General features: G+C 41.6%; 1 protein-coding gene across 1 annotated transcript in view; it reads left to right on the top strand.

Moving 5' to 3' along the window:
* Nucleotides 1-20,314, top strand: part of NRAP (nebulin related anchoring protein) — a 65,483-nt gene that overhangs the window by 3,946 nt on the left and 41,223 nt on the right. Inside the window, 11 exon segments of the mRNA XM_090278630.1 lie at nt 1,350-1,409; nt 3,759-3,863; nt 4,962-5,069; nt 5,679-5,783; nt 6,591-6,698; nt 6,983-7,087; nt 10,057-10,164; nt 11,087-11,203; nt 13,471-13,575; nt 15,072-15,179; nt 16,684-16,788. Coding sequence (XP_090134756.1) covers nt 1,350-1,409; nt 3,759-3,863; nt 4,962-5,069; nt 5,679-5,783; nt 6,591-6,698; nt 6,983-7,087; nt 10,057-10,164; nt 11,087-11,203; nt 13,471-13,575; nt 15,072-15,179; nt 16,684-16,788 — 1,134 coding nt within the window.

Genomic DNA, 20,314 nt, shown 5'->3' with positions numbered 1-20,314 from the left:
GCTAAATATCCTGCAATGCACAAGACACTCCCCGCCCAACAAAGAATTAATTGGCCCCAATGTCATCATTGTCTTCACTATGTAATGTTCATGGCAGCTTCTCAAAATCCAAGGGAAAAAGCACATAAAGCTCTTTCAATTTATGTATTTAAAAGTATATGTATTAGAGCTGGGTTCTAAACCCAGCTCTGACAACCCACTGAGAAATTTTAGTCAGTTCACTTCTTTTCCCTGAACTATTTTTTCTCATTTATAAAATTAATAATTTAAACTTCAACTTGTTAAAATTGCAGGTTTGGGGTTGCATTTTAGACTTCATAAATTACAGTATCTGGGTTTAGACCTAAGACCTTCTGATTTTTTTTCTTTTATGGTTAGTCCTTTTTATGCTCTCTTTAAGAAACCTTTGTCTATCCTAGGATCATGAAGATATTGTTGAGCTGTCAGTTTTCCCAAAATTGATCTACACAGTCAGTGAAATCCCAGTAAAAAATCCTAGGGTTTTTCAAAGAAAATGACTAATTTTAAAATTGATATGAACCTACAAAATTTCTAGAATGGCCAAGAAATCATGAAGAACAAAATTGAAGGACTTAGGTTACCAGATTTCAAGACTCACCACAAAAGTAGTGGTAATGAACTCAGTGTAGTATTTACTTAAGGACAGACAAATAGACCAATGAAATGTAATATAAGGTCTGGAAATAGAGCTGCTCATATACGGTCACTTGAATTACAACAAAGGCACCACTTCAATTCAATGTAGCAAAAAAGATGTTTAAATAAATGGTGTAGAAGGGATTGGATACTTGCACACACAAAAAAGAAAGAACCTGATACCTACCTCACATTTCTACACAAAGGTTAACTGAAGGTGTATTATGGATCTCAATGTTAAAGGTGAAATTATAAAACATAAGAGAACAGCTACTCGAATTTGGGGAGACAGAATTTTAACAGAATTTTGGGTGATTGTTGCACAGACTAAAGTTAAGAATTACTACTGTGAAGTCTGGCATTTTCTGAGGTTAACTTAAGCTGAATCCTTGATGCTGTATTTTAAGCTCGTGGAGATTTTAAGTCTTTTTACTTGCACTGCTGAATAGAGCTTTGCATACAGCAGGTGCTCCATCCATGCTGCCCATCTGGAGGAACAGCGGGAACCTCAGCGAGCCTGACAACACAGTGTGTGTTGTAGTGCCGTTAAGATGCATTGCAGTTGGGACTTAGGAAAACCCTCCCAATTTAGCTATAGTTTATTTATTTTCTGCTGGAAACATTACTGCAACATCTTCATGGTGCAGATTGATGAGTGAGATGAAGGTGAACCATTTAAATGTGTTTTTCAGTGGAACATGGAGTCCAAGGATGGGGCAACTGCACCTAATGGGCAGCCGTCGGTGAGTGAGGTGAGTTATGAATGGGTTCGGAAACAGAAAGAAGAATGACGCCCTATGCAGATGCAGTGTGTTCTCATCATCACTTCTAGACAAAATCAATTAAGCTTTCCTTTATTTAGTTTGCAATTCAGACTCTCTGCAAAAGATCTTTGTCAACATGTTCTAGCTTTACCTGCACCGTATCTGCTCCAGTCCGAGCTCATTGACTTCTCCCTTCCAACCACTGTGTTTCCGTCACTGTGGACAGATACCCAGCCTGGAAACCAGGGCTGTCCTTTCTTCTTTTCACACTTTACTCTGTTCCACCCTCTGCCCTTCGTTTCACTGTCTCGGCTCTGATTCACACCATTTCCTGCCTGGATCTGAGAGAGCCTTCCAAGGGGGCCTGCCCTCTCCTGGGTTTGCTTCTCACCAGCTTGTCACACGCAGCTTCTTGGATGTCCCTGGCTTACTCTTCTCACCACCTGAGAATTTATGGTCACCCTATAGTAATAGCTTCACCATTTCAAAATTCCTCAGCCACTTAGTTTTAATTATATGCATAATACTTGCATTTTTTATTGTAAAAAAAAAAATCTAAACACTACAAAGCTAATCCCTTGTCCACCATCTTGAATCCCAGTTTTCTCTGTAGACGTATTCATTGTTATCAACCTGGTGAGTGTCCTGCTACTCTGTTTAGTTACAAATCAATATCCATCTAGCTATTTATATATTTTAGCACTTGGGAAGACCTACTGCCACTTATTAAGGGACCTTTAATGAATTATTTAACCATTCTTTTCTTTGGTGTTCTCTGTAAAGAGAACCTCAAACAGTTCCTGATCCACAGAACTATTATAAAGATTAAAAGAGTATATAAATGTAAAGACCTTACAACACTGGTAAGCACAAAAATATTAGCTATTACTTTTTATTGAGAATTACATGTGTATATTGCTACTGAAATGCCTAGCTTTTATTTTCATGAAACAATATGCATTGTTTTGCAACTTGTGTTTTTCACTCAACAAATATCTTGAAGCTTTGCTTATGCCAGCATCCTTTTAACCTATTATGGATGGATGTATCATGGATGCAACTATTAAGAATTAATGTATCATGCTCTCCTATTGATGAGTAGAGTTATTGCCAATTTTTTTCGGTTAGGAAGTTACGACGAATACCCTTTTGCATGATCTCTTTTGGATATAAATGAGTGTTTCTCTAGAATAGTGGAAAATGAAGTTGCTAGGTCAAAGGCGCGTCTTTTTCATTTTAATGGACACTGTCAAATTGCTCTCCAAAATGGCTATATATGTGATACTCCACTGAGAGAATACGAGAAGACCTGTTTCCCCAACTCTCACCAACACTCGGTATTACCTGACAAAAGTTTTGACAATTTGTATCTTGTTGTTTTAGTTTAAACTTCCTGCTTGCTAGTGTGGTTGGGCATATTTTCACATACGAATTATCTTCCAAGGCTGCCACTCCCCAGCCTGTCCAGCATGTCCCTCCTGCAGCCCACGCGGCTCCTCATCCCTCTCCCGCTATCCCAGTCACACCCATCTGCACTTGGCCTCTCACGAAAAGCCCATCACTGGAATTGGTTGAGTCTGTGACAAGTCAGGCACGTGCCAGGCTGTTGGAAAACATTCGTAAGCAGAACAGAGGAAAGCCCCGGCCTCCACGGCGCCGTCCTTCTGGAGTACGTGCCCTTCTTTCTCCATCTGCGCGTTGACCTCAGGTTCCATCTTCCTGCCCCAAAGAGGGCCCGTCACAGACATGTTGCTTTTTCAAAACTCTCGTTGTATTTATCTTCTATGCGGTGTGTTTAAGCCCACTCACATTTTCTGGTCAGTAATTGTTTCGTAGGGCAGTGTTATTTCTCTAGGTGGGTCATAAGTATCTTAAAAAAGGAACTTTGTCTTCTTTCTTTCCTGTTTTCTGTTTTTGCTTTTCCAACGTTAATTGCTTAGCCCAATGCTAAGCACATAACAGAAAGTAGTTTTTGAAGCTTGATGAATAATGCTGATTAATCTCCAGATTTCTGGTCCACAGGAACTCCTTGCCGCCCAGTCTTGGTGCAATGATAAGCAAATAACTGTTCAGTTACCTTTGGAACTCTTCTGTGATATAAATGAATCTCAGAAAGTTCAGTTGTGTAGGATATTAGGTTATTTTTTAGTTTGAAAAAAATGAACACTTTGCTAGCTGAGATCTGCCATATACCAATAGAAGGTTATAGTTGTTTTTTTTTCAGAGAACTTCACTCTGATACTGACAATGTGTGTGAGCATTGCTGGGAGGCTGGGGTTGGTGGGGGGATTTTATCTACCAAATGTCTTTGTATGCATGTGTGTGTTTCCTTTATAGAGAGACTATTGGACTGGATATGGGGAAGGGGACGTTTGGTGCCCAGGGGCTCTGCCAGATCCTGAAATTGTAAGGATGGTGGAAGCTCGAAAATCTCTTGGTGAGGTAAGGGCCCTAAAAATCACTTTAGTCATTAGTTTGAATGTTCCTTTATTTTAAGGTAGGTTGTGGTAGACGGAATAATGGCCCCTCCCCCAAAGATTCCTATGTCCTAATTCCTGGAACCTGGTTATATGTTACTTCCATGTCCAAGGCGACTTTGCAGATGTGAGTAAATTAAGGATTTTGAGCTGGGAAGATTATCCTGGATTATTAGGGTGGTTGCAATGTAATCACTTGGGTCCTGATAAGGAGGAAGGCTGGCAGGTCAGTCAGAAGCAGAGGTCTAAGCCGTTTGGAGCCAGAAGCCAAGGAATGCTGGCAGTTTCTGGAAGCTGGAAAAGGCAAAGAAACAGATTCTGCCCTAGAGCCTCCAGAAGGAACCAGCCCTGATCAGGGCCCATTTTGGATTTCTGACCTTCGGGACTGTAAGAGAGACCTTACTTTAGTAGGTTTTTATGTAAAAAAAAAAAGGGGGGGGGCGGCAATTGTAGTCCAGATTGTGGAAATCCTGAACAATTTGCAAAGAATACCTTCTCATCTTCTAAACACACCCAGGGCCCCTGCCCTTTAAGGAAATCACTTTGGAAAATATTGTTTGTCTTCAGTGACTTTTCCTTTAGCCAATGGAAAGAAAGCAATAGAAACACAAATGCTAAGTTTCTATATCTCATTAAGAAAACTAATCAGTAGAGATACTCAAAACGTAAGGAGGAAAAAGCGACAGACATTTTACTCCCACGGCCGTAGAACTGTCCCCCGTGGACAGGTTACAGACCACTCTCCTTCATAGCCCTTGCTACGTTATAATACATGCGTTTGAGCCAAAGGATCGGCCTCGGGGTGTGCCAGGTTCCGCGTAACTTGACGTAAACATTGAAGGGGAAAGTTTTTGACTTGGGGAACATTATTTGAAGGTGCGTTTCATTTGTGAGTAATCATTTCACAAAATGTGAATAACATTTTCGAATTCATTCCAGGTGACTGAATTATTTTCCAGGGATCTTATCAGTTGCATTGATCCTCATGATGCTTACTATTGTAGTTTTATTGGTTCTCACCCAAAATCTTAGTGGTTCTTATGCTGACATTGGCTCTGATCAGCAGGAATATACAGAAGACTATGAGCAGCAGAAAGGCAAAGGGAGCTTCCCAGCCATGATCACGCCTGCTTATCAAAGGGCCAAGAGAGCCAACCAGCTGGCCAGCCAAGTGAGTGTCTTAGTGCTTATTCACCATTAATTATGCTAATATTTGTTATTGGTGTACCCCTGGAATTCAGATAAAATCCAATGAGACAGTAGGTACTGTTAGTGTAGCATCATGGAGGAAACTGTTCTTATCTTTCCCCTGTCAGTTATTCTATGTGTCTTGACTGAGTATCATCCATCAAATGGAGAGAAGACCACATAAAGTTCTCATTAAATAGATGGCAGACCCTCCTGGAGAACAGCACAGCTTGTTAGTTAAGACCTCAGATTTGGAATCCTGGCTCTTTCACTGGCTTTGTGACCATGAGCAAATTACCTAACCTCTCTAATCCTCAGCTGTTTTGGTGTAAAAGAGGGAAAATAACAGTTAATAACAGTCCTGCCTCATGCGATGGTTATAGAGTTGAAGTGAGTTCACATTTGTGGATGTTTAGCAGTGCCTTGCACTTTCTTGGACTTCTCACATTAGCATCCGTGTGAGAAGCCACTCAGCCTCCGCACAGGCGTGTGTTGAGGGTCGCTGGATGGTGTAGTTTTAAGAGAGCTCCTGGGAGAGGCTTTCATGAAGGCCGATGACTATGGCCTTGACTCTGTGCTGTCTTCTCGTCAGGTGGAATACAAGAGAGGGCACGAGGAGCGTGTCTCCAGGTTCACCACGGTGGCGGATGCTCCTGAGCTGCTGCGGGCCAAGGCTGGGGGGCACCTTCAAAGTGATGTAAGAAATGCTGAAGGCCACGGCTCAGTGATTCTCATTTAAGACTCCCCATTCCTTCCTTACTTGGAGAAGGAGGGAGGGAGAATGTAGCAGGGAGAGAGAATGGGGGAGGCATCTCAGTCCTATGCGGGGAACAGGAAGACATTTCGAAGGTCAAGTATGGTTGGATCAGATAAGTTAGCTCACATAGGCCTCGTGAAAACTCATCTTTAGAGAGAAAACTTTAGAATAGTATTAGTGACAAATCAGTTGTATCTGATTAAACGGAAAGAAGTGATTTCAGATTCTCTTCTTGTCATTGAAAATTTTAGTACATAACTTCTAAAGATTTTTCTACCGCTTGCCTTTTCATAGTCTAGTTGCTCCATAGCATAAGATCAAGAAATTATTATTGTTCTCAGTGGGAAGTTTAAGCACAAATTCAGGTTCAGACGAACAGTGGCTTCTATTTGCTTTGGGTTGAGAAGCCTCTTTTGTCTCCCAGACTCGACTGGCAGCTCCACAAAGGCCAAAGCCTTATTCCCATGCCCCGTCCCTACACCTGGCCCACACCAGGTGCCACACACATATGTGTTTGAGTTCTGCAATGAGGTTCTCTACGTGCCAGGCACTGTGCTGAGTACTGGGAATAAAAAGGTAAATGAGATGCACAGGGTCCATCCAGCTATAAGCCAGTTACATTGCCATAAGGGCAGTGATGGGTGCTTGCGGGGTGTTTTAAGAGCCCTGAGCAAGGCATCTCACACAGGTTGCCTGGTAGACAGCTGGATGGAGACATGTGATTCAAAGTTTGTTTTCATTTTCCAGGTGCGATACACAGAGGACTATGAACAGCAGAGAGGGAAAGGCAGTTTTCCTGCTCTGATCACACCTGCTTATCAGATAGCCAAAAGAGCCAATGAGCTGGCGAGTGATGTAAGAGTCCCCAGCACTATTGTCCTGTTAGGGCAGGAAGCAGGAAGTTACCCGAGCCTGACAAGTCCCAGTTCCTGTCTACTTTTGCATGCATGCGGATTCAGGAAGTAGCTTATCTTCATAGTTTTCAATCAATTTTATGATGATTTTGCACTTTTATGTCTAAGCTGCACTTCCCAGACCCAAGCATAAAAAGAACATTGCACAAACCACTTAGTTTTACACTTCCGGTCTCTGTGCACAGGAGGCTAAATACACTGGGTTTGTCCTTTCCCTTCCAACAGGTGAAGTACCATCAACAATATCAAAGAGAAATGAAGGGAATGGCTGGTTCAGCTACTGGAGCTGAGGGCACGTTGACGAAGGACTATACGGATCAGTATGGCCGGGTATGTGATAAAATGACTTCCTGGGAGATGGCCCTTTGCAAAAGGTCAGTTCTCTAGCCTGTGACGTAGCCTAGGACCATCTCATCAGAGGCTGGGCTGTGGTTCATCTTTGTCCTGTTTATGAAAGGTGGATTTTCCAAGCCAGAAAGTAAAGGGCAAACAGTTACCCAGGGCTCAACTTGAACCATTTAGGAAGTCAGATTCCAAGCACTTTTAAGTAAAGGACCTATATCAAGATGGCAGGTTTGCCATGAAAACTGCATTCTCATCTCGTCCCTGAAGAATGGTCTCAAGGACTGAGACTGGCTACTTTTAACCCACCACCGCATCAGCACAAAGGGGATCAAAATACGTGTCTTGAAAAATATTGAGCAATTCACAGAGGAGCAGGGCTCATTTTCTTAGAAAGTGTATTTTCTTATCTAGGCGGCTAAATGAAGCAATATTCCAGAGAATGCAAACCTTTTTCCAAATTTTACTTATTAAACGAACTGCATTTTGACAAGGTGTAAAAAGGTTGAGATGCTTTACAAGCCAATTTTTATCCCTGTCTCTTTTCTGGCACTAGACAGGTATTGTAGGGCAGAAAGGGAACATTATTTTTCACTGTTGTAAGTAAATAATATTGGAAGACCAACTGAGTGTACTGGCAGATACATTCAATGGGCTTAGTGGATATTTTTTTCTTAATTGGACAGTTGTTTGAATTTTTGACAGTAGGTAGAGTCTACAACATAAATGACTTGTTCAACGTACATAATTTATAAAAGAAAACAAATAACTTATTTCTCTCCTTCAATAAAACAAGTTGTCTCTGTGTGGATATAGACCTGTGAAGATGTTTTATGACCCCATTGCAAATGTCTTGTTTGAGCAAATATACAGTAGTCCCTCTCTATATCGCGGTTCTCTTATTGCGGCCTCACTGTATCGCGGGATTAAAAAAATATTATATTTAATTATTTATTGCAGATTTTTTGCTATATCGTGGGGTTTTGCAGTACTGTATACGTATGTTGTTAAAGTTACGTAGGTTTAAGAGTATAGAATAAATGTAAGGTTCATACTTTGCAGGGGGGGTCTGGAACGTAATACCCATGATAAGTGAGGGAATACTGTATTTGGTTTTGAATTAAAAGAGCTGTTTTATGAAATTCCATAAGTTTGTTAAATGGTCTCTCAGTGCTGTAAACTCAATGGAAATATGTTTTTATTTGTTTCATGTTTGAAATATGTTTTTAGAAGGCTCAGGACAACTTTTAAAAATCAATTAGTTGAAAAACATTTGGTTTCTGTATTTGACAAAAATGATTTTTTTCTAAATGTGGACAGTGCTTTCTGCCAATAATTATAACACACACATGTAATTTCAGATGTGTGTCTATACACATCGATGAAATGTAGCTTCGTAGGAGTGTAGTGTAGTTGGTTCTTGATTATTAGGACATTTTGGTTGACGTTTCCAGTCGTGATAATAACACATGCAAGAATCAGAGTGGAGGTTGCCTGACAGCACTGCTAGCAGCTGTCGAGAGGATCAGTCTTGTGTGGCATTCTACCGAGTGATTTAGTGGGACTCACCAGGGCCTGAGCGGGAGTGAGTAAGAGAGAAGCAGGCAGACAGTCAGATAAACTATAAATATCTGTAGTGGTGCCTGAAATGCAAACAACTTATTCTTCTTTTTAATGAGTAACTGTTCTTTTAGATTCGTAGACTGTGATAGGCAATCAGTTTATTATTTGTAACCAGTCAACGTCCCAATGCAATTAGCTGTCTTATAGATTTATACACATAACATTAGATACATATCAACAGGGAAGTTAAAATACACTACCGACCAAGCCCAGACCATAGAGCAGAGTAGGCAAAAGGGATTACTAAAGAATTTGAGCGCCCTTATTATTATTTGTTTAACTTAACTTTTTTTTTTTTTTTACTCTTTACTTTTGGCCCAGAACATTCTGGCAGCCAAGTATACAGGAGCAATCAGGATGGACAGTTGTCATTATGGGATAAAAAGAGAGTCCAGGCATTCTAATGTGACCTAACTCTTTCCTTTAAGGAAATGGGTGTGCCAGACTCCGAACTAGGTGCTGTAGCAGGACAGGCCCTTGCCTTGGAGGAAACCAGCAGGGAATGGAGCCATGAGCCCAGGGGAGCGCTCTAAGGGCTGCTCCATATCTGTGGGAACACAGATGAGGAAGCAGCTGATTCAGCCCAGGACAGGGCTGAAAGAAAAGGAGGAGTTCCCAGAGAGAAAGTAGCATCTGATGAGGTCTTGAAATACATCCAACTACCAGGGAAACTTTATACTGGTGACATGATGACAGTTTTTTGAGAGGAGCCTTTCCTTTGTGGGAGTGGGTGGGTGGTGTGCGGAGGAGGAAGGAAGAGATTAAGACTCAGGTGATAATACTGAGTCTGAAATATGCATTTAGTCCCATTTCAGATCTTCTTACGGCAATTTGAAATTGTTTCACCAATTACAAAAATTCAAATGGTTCTATAATGCTGTCCTTCTTGGTAAATGACATACGTCACTGGGGGAGACTACATTTGGAATGTCAACATGTCTCTGCATCAGCCTACCACTGGGCCTGAGAAAGGTAGTGTTGAAGACGACTGGAAGGCAGAAGGGCTTTCCTGGGGTCAGCTCAGCAATGAATGCACCATAATACACGAGCCTGGGAGACTGGCCGAGTGTCTTGATTTAACTGGTGGAAATGATTATGGTGATAATGAGAACAGTTCCCATTTACATAGTGCTGGCAGTGTACTGGGCAGCAGGAAGTAGCCCTGACTCCACAGTCTACTGTCTTAGCCACCACATGGTACTGTCCCTAGGGAGACCACTGGAATGTCCAACGTGGACAGGCCTCTGTGGGAACAGACTCTAGGAAAGTTCATTGCTCCTTTCCCACCCATGCAGGGAGGGGAGCATTACTGATCGGAATCTTTGATTACTCAGCAGGGTTACTTGGAGGAATATGTGGAGCACAAAGGGAAGGGCAGCTTTCCCGCCATGATCACCCCAGCTTATCAGAATGCCAAGAAGGCCAACGAACTCGCTAGTGATGTAAGTACCCCTTTGGGACAACCCATGAGCCACAGAAGCAGAGGAGGAACGAGACAGAAGGCCATGCTTATGGAAACCTGCACACAGATAAATGAGCGCCGAGCCAAAGTAGAAAGTTAGCCCTTGATTTCTATCCAGATATCTGGTATCTGCTTCTTTTGTTCGGTCACATTTATCTGCTTCAAAGGAGATTGATATGGACAAATGGCATAACTACATCAGCTGAAGCAAGTACGAATTCTGGTCCAGCCTTTGCAGCATACCCATCTTGAAAGCGAGCACTTTAGGGGAATAGATGATAAAAAAAAGTCATATGATTATCAAACTAGGTGAGACCCAGTTGATAAAATGACTTTTATTGGCAGAATGTTGGCCAGCTGGCAGTCCTTGAAAGATAGGCTATAATTAAACTTGGAAAGGACACACACGATAGATCTAATACGCTAATTTGAACTTGATCTTTAAACAGAAGGCAAGCATCCATTTCAAAACCCCTTTGCCCTTCTCCTTTACTCTGTTACTTTTCAGTTATTAAACTCATTTGCCCAGAATGGTACGCTTTTACCTCAAGGGGAAATGAAAGATATATTATGCTCTTTGCCCCTCCTCTGTAGATGAGATAAGAAATGATGTTGCAACCAAGGGCAGACTGGGTTTGGGACCACACCTTTCTGTAAGATTGTTTTAAGATCTTTCTTCATGCAAAATTAGAGTGTAAAATGTGGAACTGGCTGGTAAAATTTTAATACAACAGGGACTGAGTGATTTGTGGATTTTATGGAAAAAAAACCCATATGATTTTTTTCCTTCAGAAAATCCTATGAAGTAAATGTTGCCATTAAGTGTGGGGTAATTTCGGAGTAATTTCTGTCATTGGGTCTGAAGACAACAACTCAGGACCCTCTTTGTGTGTTTCTTGCAGATAAAATACAGGCAGGACTTCAACAGAATGAAAGGAGCTGCACACTATCACTCCCTCCCAGCCCAGGACAACTTGGTTCTGAAGCGTGCTCAGAGCGTCAACAAGCTTGTGAGCGAGGTGTGTGTGGGGGACAGTCGATTCTGTTTGCTGTCACCTCCTTTATCTCCTATAGGCAGTGAGTGGGGCATCCCCAGGAAAAATTCCACATCATGCCACATAAACTACACGTGGGTTGCCAATTCCCAAAGAAGAGTTTTGTAGTAAAAGCAATTCACAAAAGAGCCTACAATCAAACCAATTAAATTTAAACAAATTAAATTTCTCTGATGGTTCAAAAGTTTCTCCCTGAATTCTTGCAAGGCTGAGGTACAGTATTCAAAAGTCCCAGGCAATAGATTTCTAGTTGCCAGAATACTGCATGAGTCAACCTTTATAACTGTCAGTTGTTATCATAGAGCAGAAATCAAAGAACAATACAAGTTTCAAACTTGAACCTCTCCCATTCTCTCGCTATTCCTTGGTAACTGTGGGTACCACATGAATTATCTTAGAGGCTGAACTGGCTGCCAGAGGGCATGTTTTGTTTGTCCTACCTAATGGTTAAAATTCTTAGAATTGTTAGGACTCTTTGGCAAGGAAGTATCCCCTCTAGCCCCCCATGTACTTTTCATGTCCTGGAGTCTCGTTTGTATTACCTATCTGGACCCTGAAGGCAATGTGAGTTGGCAATATCTCAAAGAGAGAGAGGAAGAATTAAAACTGTTAAAAGTAGTTCTACTTGTAACTTGTTGTGAGTAACATAAGTTATCTGCAACAGAATCAGAGAGGCAGTTATCCTAAGGCATTTTTCTTCCCTAACCTCCCAAGGTCAGTTCTTTACCCAAAATTATTATTTAACTCGTGGTCCTCTAACTTTGGGCAGCTTAGAACCACCAGGAGCGATGGTTCCTGATCTCATCAGGAGCCTCACATACTTTGTGGTACTAGAGGGTGCCAAGGCCTTGGAATCTGCATTTTAAATAAATGTTCCAGATGATTCTGTTGCCCCAGGCCAGAGATCAGCAAACTTCCAACTGCGTGCCAAATCTGGCCCGCAGCCAGATTTGTAAATAAAATTTTATCGGAACATAGACACATCATGTTTATTTACATATTGTCCGTGGCCGCTTTCAAGCTACAAGGGCAGAGATGAGTGATGTAGAGACTTTGTGGTCTGCAAAGTCTAAAATGTTTAGTGTCTGGTCGTTTATGGAGAACGTTTGCTGAACGTTGCTCTTGAATCACAGGACATTCGATCTAGATGAGGCCTTTGCAGCCTTTAGGCCCTTCCTTCATCATTGGTCTGGAAAAGTAAAGTGTCTTGTTCTGGTTCAGAGAGACTGTTAGGGACAGAACTGGAACCAGACCACTGACAGAATGGTTCTACCATCCAGGAATAACACTGTTACCATTTCAGCCTTGTCTATATGAATATACTATAAGTGAATACATGAATATAAGAATATATAGTTATAGAATTAGAATTCAACTATATGTGCAGTTTTGTGTACTTTTTTACTTTATATCATATTGTGAGCGTTGGTGTCTTGCATACTTTAGAAGGCATGTTCGTTCCCACCATATATTTTATAATATAGGATAACAACTTGTATTTCCTTTGGTAAGAGTTCACGAGGGAACCTTTGGTTTCTTTTTGCCCTTGTGTTTATCCAGTGAGACAAACCAGCCATGCCTCTGTTAATGGTAATCAGCCTTCAGCTCCTTCTCCAATTACCTGGGATGACTTGAAGCCTATTTAATAACTATAGCTTCACATTTGACACCCAGCTACCCAAAGGAGCTCAATTAGCCAACCCATTTAAAATTAGAAGACACTTTATGCACCTATGAATGGCCTTTGTAAACTAACATTTTTGGTTAAGTTTTATTTAAGTATTCATGCAGAGAAGTGCATATATCATTAAGTATAACAGGAAGGATTTTCACTAGTGGACACATCTGTGTAATTAGTGCCCGGATCAAAAAACAATGTGACAAAAGTCCAGACATGCCCCCTCTTTATATCTCCTCACAGACTTGTTCCCAAGAGTAACCACTGTCCTGATTTCTAAAACCAGTTTTGCCATTTTTGAGCAGTTTGGAATCTTATAGTATTTAGTCTCAAAAGACAATATGTATTTTTTAAATTTAGAACAAAATAGATCATTCACTTATTTATTACTTGAAAGGAAAATATGTGCTATTAACTTGCAGTGTGCTAGGCCTTGTATATTTAAATCTTGGGTTGAAAGTTTTCTAAAAATATCCTAGTAAAGTCCTGGTGACATTTTCAAGAGTGACTTCGGGTTTGGTTCTACTGTGCAACTGGTGTTTTGGTTCCTAAGGTGGAGTATAAGAAGGGTCTGGAAAGTAGTAAAGGTCACAGTATCAACTACTGTGAAACACCTCAATTCAGGAACATGAGCAAGATCTCACAATTCACCAGTGATGTGAGTTTTGAATGCTGAAGCATATGTTTGGGCTTTTTTATGACCTTCATTTGTAGGTCTCCTAAGAGACAGTCTAAGTGAATGTACTTGTGTGTCTTGGAGAAGCATGGCCTCATAGGCACAAATACCTAGCAGATTTGATTAAGATTGTCTGCTGGGACTGGTCCACATAGAGTTAAATTTTATTACATCCCCTGACACATACTTGACCTTGAGTCTCGAGTCCTCAGGGCAGCACCTACCTGTCCTCTTGCATCCTTCGTGTGTGGCACTGTCTGACATGCAGTGGCAAATGCTGGGGAGGGAGCCTGGAAGAGCATGCGGCATCCCTTCTCATTGTGACCTGGTGCCTCTTACCTGCTCCCATTTGACCTGCACAATCACCTGGGGAGCTGGATATGACTTCCCCATTTTCCAGTTAAGCAGATACATGCTGACGTGACATTGGCAAATTTTGAAATTCTCGGAGAAGGTCTGGAGATGTATCCTTGATAGCATCAAGGACCTGTACTAGATTATGTGAATTTACTTCTGCTTAGCTGCATGTCATAGTAGCGTTGAAAATCATGTGGGACTTTGTAAGGATCAGCAAGGAATTTATTTTGCATAAATTAGTGGTGAAGAGCACCAGTTTTGGAGCTGACAGACCTGATTTCACAGTCAGCCAAGTGGCTGACTTTGGGCCAATAGTTTAAGCTCTCTGAGCCGCCTTGCCCATCTGTAGACCTGGGGTGACAATAATTCCTGTCCCTGTAGAGCACTTACGAAGATCAACTGCAGTAAGTAGAATCATGTCTTGATATGCAGTAATATTATTCTCTTTAAATATTCTCAGTGCCTAATAACTCAATGGCCTCCCAGGGAAGGTCATTTTAATGTAGCTTCCTTAGAAGCTACACAAATATTCCTACTTATGGCTTCTTGTCATCCCGTTTTGGTTCCGGTTATTTGGTAAGCTGCCTTCGGGACATAACATTATTTCACATGGTTGCAGTAGTGACCAATCTGTGATGTAAAATGCATAGAATTTGGCAGAGCTCAGGTGTTACTCTTCATCTGTTCAGAAGTGGAGGTGATAGCATGCAGCGATTTGTACGAGCCCAGCATGGGGCTTTGCACACATTCCAGAACAGCCTGTGCTTGTCTATTGCAGTGCTCCGCGCTCTCACGGTAGGTTTTCACACTGAAAAAATCTGGTAGATGTACAATTGAAAATATTTTTTAAAAATCAGGCCTGGGTTGTGCTGTCTGTGTTCATCAGATCTTGTGTTTTCCTGTGTGCTGTGTGCTTGTCTCATGCCAACTTCTTGTGCTTGCCTGAAATTTCAGTTGTTTTTTTTAAGTTTGTCTTATTTTTTGTTCAGTGAAACACTGACTACTTCAATAGGTTCTCTTTAATCAGTTATATTTTTAATTCAGTCCATTAAGATGAGGAGTTCACCTTCAACGGTTTGGGAAGAGAATGCTTTTGTTGAAAGTTTTGTGTTCCCATGTAGAATAAATATAAAGAAAACTACCAGAACCACATGAGAGGCCACTATGCAGGAGTTGGTTTGGACAGACGGACTCTCCATGCTATGAAAGTTGGAAGCCTGGCAAGCGATGTGAGTGCTTTTGTGAAGGGCCTGCAGGGCCTGGGGGTCTGTTGGAATGGGAAGAGGCGGGGCCCTATGCACTTCAGCCAATTCATTTCAACCTCCTTTTTAAAAAAAATCAGCTTTCTATTATGTAAAGGCTGACACATGAGAGTTTCTAAATGTGAACCCATACAACTCGTTGGCAGCCGTCCGTCTCGAGAGACGGTGGTGTAGCTTCTTAAGAGTCTATCTGCACCGCCGAGAATGGCTGTGCAGTCCGACTCGGGAGTGACACGGTATCTGTCTCCTCCTGTGTTGAATCGACATCTTGCGATGACGCTGGAGTGTCCTCTCCAGTGAAGCTGAAGCTACAGAGCCTGGGCAGGGTGATATGGAGGGTCTGCTGTTGCCCATGCAGCAGACCCCCCCTCTCTTCGCAGCTGAAGCGTCCAAGGGAAAGACGGAGTCAATACAGCTTGGCTTCAGGTGCGCCGCAGGAGTTGCCGGTGTTGACTACAACGTCAAACCGCCTTAGGGACTCCGGCTCCGGATTTTCTGTCGGGGTTTACTCCCTTAGCCTTTCCCCTGAAGAGGTATGCCGCAAGGCAGCGGAGGTTTTTTGGAGTCAGAGTTTTCCTTCTCTGACCCATACAACTAAAGCGATGTTAAAATCCATGACATTTTTCAACAGCCTCCATTTCTTTTATCTCAGCTTTCTCTGGTTTGAAGAGTAGTCAGATCCGTTGGAATTGATCCAGTGTGAGAAAAACTTTCAATTTCTGAGAGATGAAGAGAAATGAATGAGCGTAATTCTTATTTGGAAGTCCTCAAATTTCCAAAGCATTTGGGATTTATTTGGGATTTGTTGGTCGGCTGGGTGGTTGGTTGATAGGTTCATTCATTTATTCCATCATAGTGTTCACTGCAGACCTATTGCTCATTGAAGGTGTTGGTCTTCCGAACAGATCAGGTCCCTGTTTTCAGCATATCCTGTAATCTATTAATCTGACCTTGGCTTCGTCAATTCAGTTTATAGGTTTGCACATGCCAAGTTGTAAATCTTGGAGGTAAAAGACACTTAAAAAAAAAAAACAATTTCATTATTAAAACATACAAAATGTCAAATTTCCTCTGCTTGAGAATGTCATATTTGATATTTAGAAAAAAATTTAACACACGCTGAAGACTCTTGACTTCTCATGTATTTTTCTGGGAGTTAGGCAAGAAGCTCTTCCATTGTATATTCCTGAGCAAATACTTCTTTTAACAAAAACTACAAGAGGTCCCATAATTAATAAGATAAAATAAATGTGCCACTGATGGAAGTTAATGAATTTTGAATTAATTAAGAGGAAGAATTCAAATTAATTAAAGCCAAAGTGTGAACATAATTTAATTTTCCTTGGAGGTGATGAAACGGAATTAATTTTGTTTCTGGCTACTTTTAAAAATACTTCCTGTGACATTCACACAAGGTCAAAAGAAAGTGGGGGCCAATTTCTCTTTCCTTGCTCTTTCCTTTGTGTTTCAGATCACCTACAAAGCCGATTATCAACATGATATTGTCGACTACAACTACCCAGCCACTCTTACCCCTTCCTATCAGACAGTCGTGAAACTGGCCCCCTTGAAAGACGTAAGTCCCCTTCCAATAGCCCTTTCTTCTTGTCACTTCTCTCCTGCGGAGTGAGTCTTAGGCAGCAAGAGGGAAAGAAACGAGATATACAGGAAATGGAAAAAGGGATTCTCTTTTTCACTGGGAATTCCATTTATGCGTATTTGGAAACTCTTAGGTTTTCCGTATAAGGTGAGGACAACTCTGGTTTCATCTTGAAAATAACCTGAGGTTCAGTTTCTCCTCTTAGAATTTGGTGGACTGTGTCCACTGCTGGGCACATTTAAGTCAGTGTCCCTTAGCAATGATGACATTAAAAATAAAAGTTTTGGAGCGTGGTATATTTAAGGATTGAAGGAAGTAAAATAAAATGGATGTCAGTTGAGAGGAAGTGGTAACCAATGAAATATTTTTTTCCTTAGGAAATATGTGTGGAATAATATGTAACTTTTAATTATTACAGCAATGATTTTATTTATTTATAGTTTGGCTGGTCCCAAATGAAATATGCATGATTAAATCAATTTATTGTTTTCTAATTATGAGAATTTTACGTGTTTATTACAGGAAATATAGAAAAGCACAAAGAAAAAGATAAAGTCATGTCCCGTTTTTAAAAGTACTTGAGTTGATGTCATAGTTATTTGTCAATGAAGGTTAAAACAAATCAAAAATGCCCAGTGCTACTTTCCTGCTTGTTTCTTTGGGATCAGCACAGTCCAGGGGTTGAGGGGTCTTCTCTTGGTAGGTATGTCTTCACGTTGCTCTCTCTTTGCTCAGAATAGGAGCAGTGTTGGCTGCGGTTGGGTATCTCCTGTGTCTAACACAGTTTGCAGGGCAACAGAGGGCGTTTGTTGGCAAATGATAGTTTAATAGCTGGAAGGGGCTTTCAAACATGTAATAAAGGGATGGGACGTAGGGGACCTTAAATGGCCTAAACTTGGCTTCTCTTTTCCTGGGGAAGCTTGGTTGGGTTGACTTGCTCATTTCACCTTAATGAAATCCAAGGTTAAACTTGACTACCAAAGCTACTTCCTTTCATTTTGGGCTACATACATTACCTAGGAAACATGAGGATCAGGAGCATTTCATTAAAATTTGAATGTATGCATCAGAAATGAACAGAGATATAGGTTCTAACTGGCAGCCCATGAGACAGATCCAGACAGCTGAAGTGTTGTATTTGACCACACAGTGTTTTTAAAAAGATGGATCAGTATATAAAAATTGTAAGAGTTCACATACAAATTTATATTTTTACCTTTTTTTTTAATTTGAAAAATTGGAAAACTCTGGGAACTGTGTCCCTAGTTCCTGCATGGTAGCAATTGTATGGGACTGAGTGGCAGTTCCTCTCTGTCATCATATTCTTCCTCCCTTCCTGGCTCCCTGTGGCTTTGAGTTTACCACCCCAGTGTAGGGGCTTTGGTGTTCAGGAAGTTAGGGGAATCCATTACAAGAACATCTGTGGTCCCTCTATCTGTCTGGTAGTCATAAAGGTGGTCAAATCGCTATGAAATCAAACAGACAAGCAAGCACAGTTGTTGATTAGAGAGCGTTCCCTCAGACGGATTTTATCAACGCTAGTGGCATTGCAATGAGGCTTGATGTTCAGCAAAGAGATCTTATAGAAAGTAGAGTGAAGCACTGGCCGAGCATCTGTGATGTTGCAAAGATGGCGTTAATCACAGAGACTCTTAATTATGTCCTGCAGAGGGAAGTCTGTTTGCTCTGCCACATACTTAATGCAGAATTACTGGGGAGGAATATGCCATTTAAAATATATATAGTTTTGTGAGCTTTTATTGTGCATAATTCTGAATTCTAATAAACTCTTTATTATGAGATGATACTTTTTCTCTATGAATTAATGCATTAGGAAGCCACTGTACTCCAATCTCATGAATAGTTGACACTGAAGTGACTTTATATTTCCTCGTTTTCCCTGCTACCCGTCCCATGTCCAAAATTCATAATGTGCAAAACCCTTTCTTCTTGAATTATTACCTAAAAAGCCCAAAGCGATGCTGTCTTTTCTCACCAAGTCCAACAAAAATGCTATGTGGCCTAGCGTCAGGGACACTTTTTCCTAGATCCTGTCCTAGAAGTTACTTTGTAAGTCATTTGTTTACACCTGGAATATATTTCCCTGACTAGACAATGTTAGGTCTGGCGTTGGGAGCCCCTCTTCCATCTGTAAAAGAACAAGTAGTAGTCCTAAGCATACTAGCTTTGGCAAAGCAGATTTCCAGTGCATAGGCTGAGAGCCTTTTGGGGGGGCAGATGGCTGGGATTTGAATCCTAATGCTGACACAAGCTGGGTGACCTTGAGCAAGTGATTTCAGGTCTTGGTGTCTCCATTTTTAACATTGGGTGATAACAGTGCCTCCCCACAGGCTACTTCGGTGGATTAAATATATTAATATGTGCAAAGTACTTGAAATAGTGCCAGGCTCATGGTAAGTGCTTTTTGACTTGCCTGTTTGGACAGGCAAGAATGGAGTGAGTACAAGGAAGAGGTGGAGCAGACAAGCTGGCCCTGTTCTATTTCACTCAGGTCACTGGGTTTATCAGAGAAGGAAAACTCTGACTCCAAAAAACCTCCGCTGCCTTGCGGCATACCTCTTCAGGGGAAAGGCTAAGGGAGTAAACCCCAACAGAAAATCCGGAGCCGGAGTCCCTAAGGCGGTTTGACGTTGTAGTCAACACCGGCAACTCCTGCGGCGCACCTGAAGCCAAGCTGTATTGACTCCGTCTTTCCCTTGGATCCTTCAGCTGCGAAGAGAGGGGGGGTCTGCTGCATGGGCAACAGCAGACCCTCCATATTACCCTGCCCAGGCTCTGTAGCTTCAGCGTCATCGCAAGATGTCGATTCAACACGGGAGGAGACAGATACTACCATGTCACTCCCGAGTCGGACTGCACAGCCATTCTTGGCGGTGCAGATGGACTCTTAAGAAGCTACACCATCGTCTCTCGAGACGGACGGCTGCCGACGACGACGACGACGACGACGACGACGACGACTGGGTTTATAAAATATTGAACTATTTGCCAGCATTTAAAAATGACAGGATTTGATATAATAGTATGGAGTTCTGACTTTCTTTGGAATAATGGGAAAATCTGGCCACTCCACATTAATACACCATTACTATCTCTTAGATCTGAGTTGCAGCTCCTGTCCTTTGCCACAGTCCCTGCCACTCCCTACTACTTCCCCCTGAATGAGGCCAACCACTGAGCCTGAGCTAGTGTTTCACGTGTATCCAGCTAGTAGTCTGTTTTGGCTATCACCGATGGAGGTGGCAATAGGAGGTAGTAGCAGGCAGATAGAATGGCAAAGACAGCAGACTCTGGTTTAGACAGACAGGAAATAGTAGGGAAGTACAAGTATGGGCCCCTGTGAAGTATGGGGAGGAGTCACTTCTTGGTAGTAAAGAAATGTGCTAAGTATTGCTACACAGCTTGAATTATTATAAAGTGACCTGTGTGTGTGTTTTCAGTGGGAATGCCCCGAGGAATAGAATCGTTAGGACTTAGCGTA

The sequence above is a fragment of the Furipterus horrens genome, unplaced genomic scaffold (genome assembly GCF_987537825.1).
Source record: "Furipterus horrens unplaced genomic scaffold, mFurHor1.1.pri manual_scaffold_5, whole genome shotgun sequence".
Taxonomy (NCBI): domain Eukaryota; kingdom Metazoa; phylum Chordata; class Mammalia; order Chiroptera; family Furipteridae; genus Furipterus; species Furipterus horrens.
Note: the sequence above shows the minus strand (reverse complement) of the source record. Positions and strands in the feature narration are given on the sequence as shown.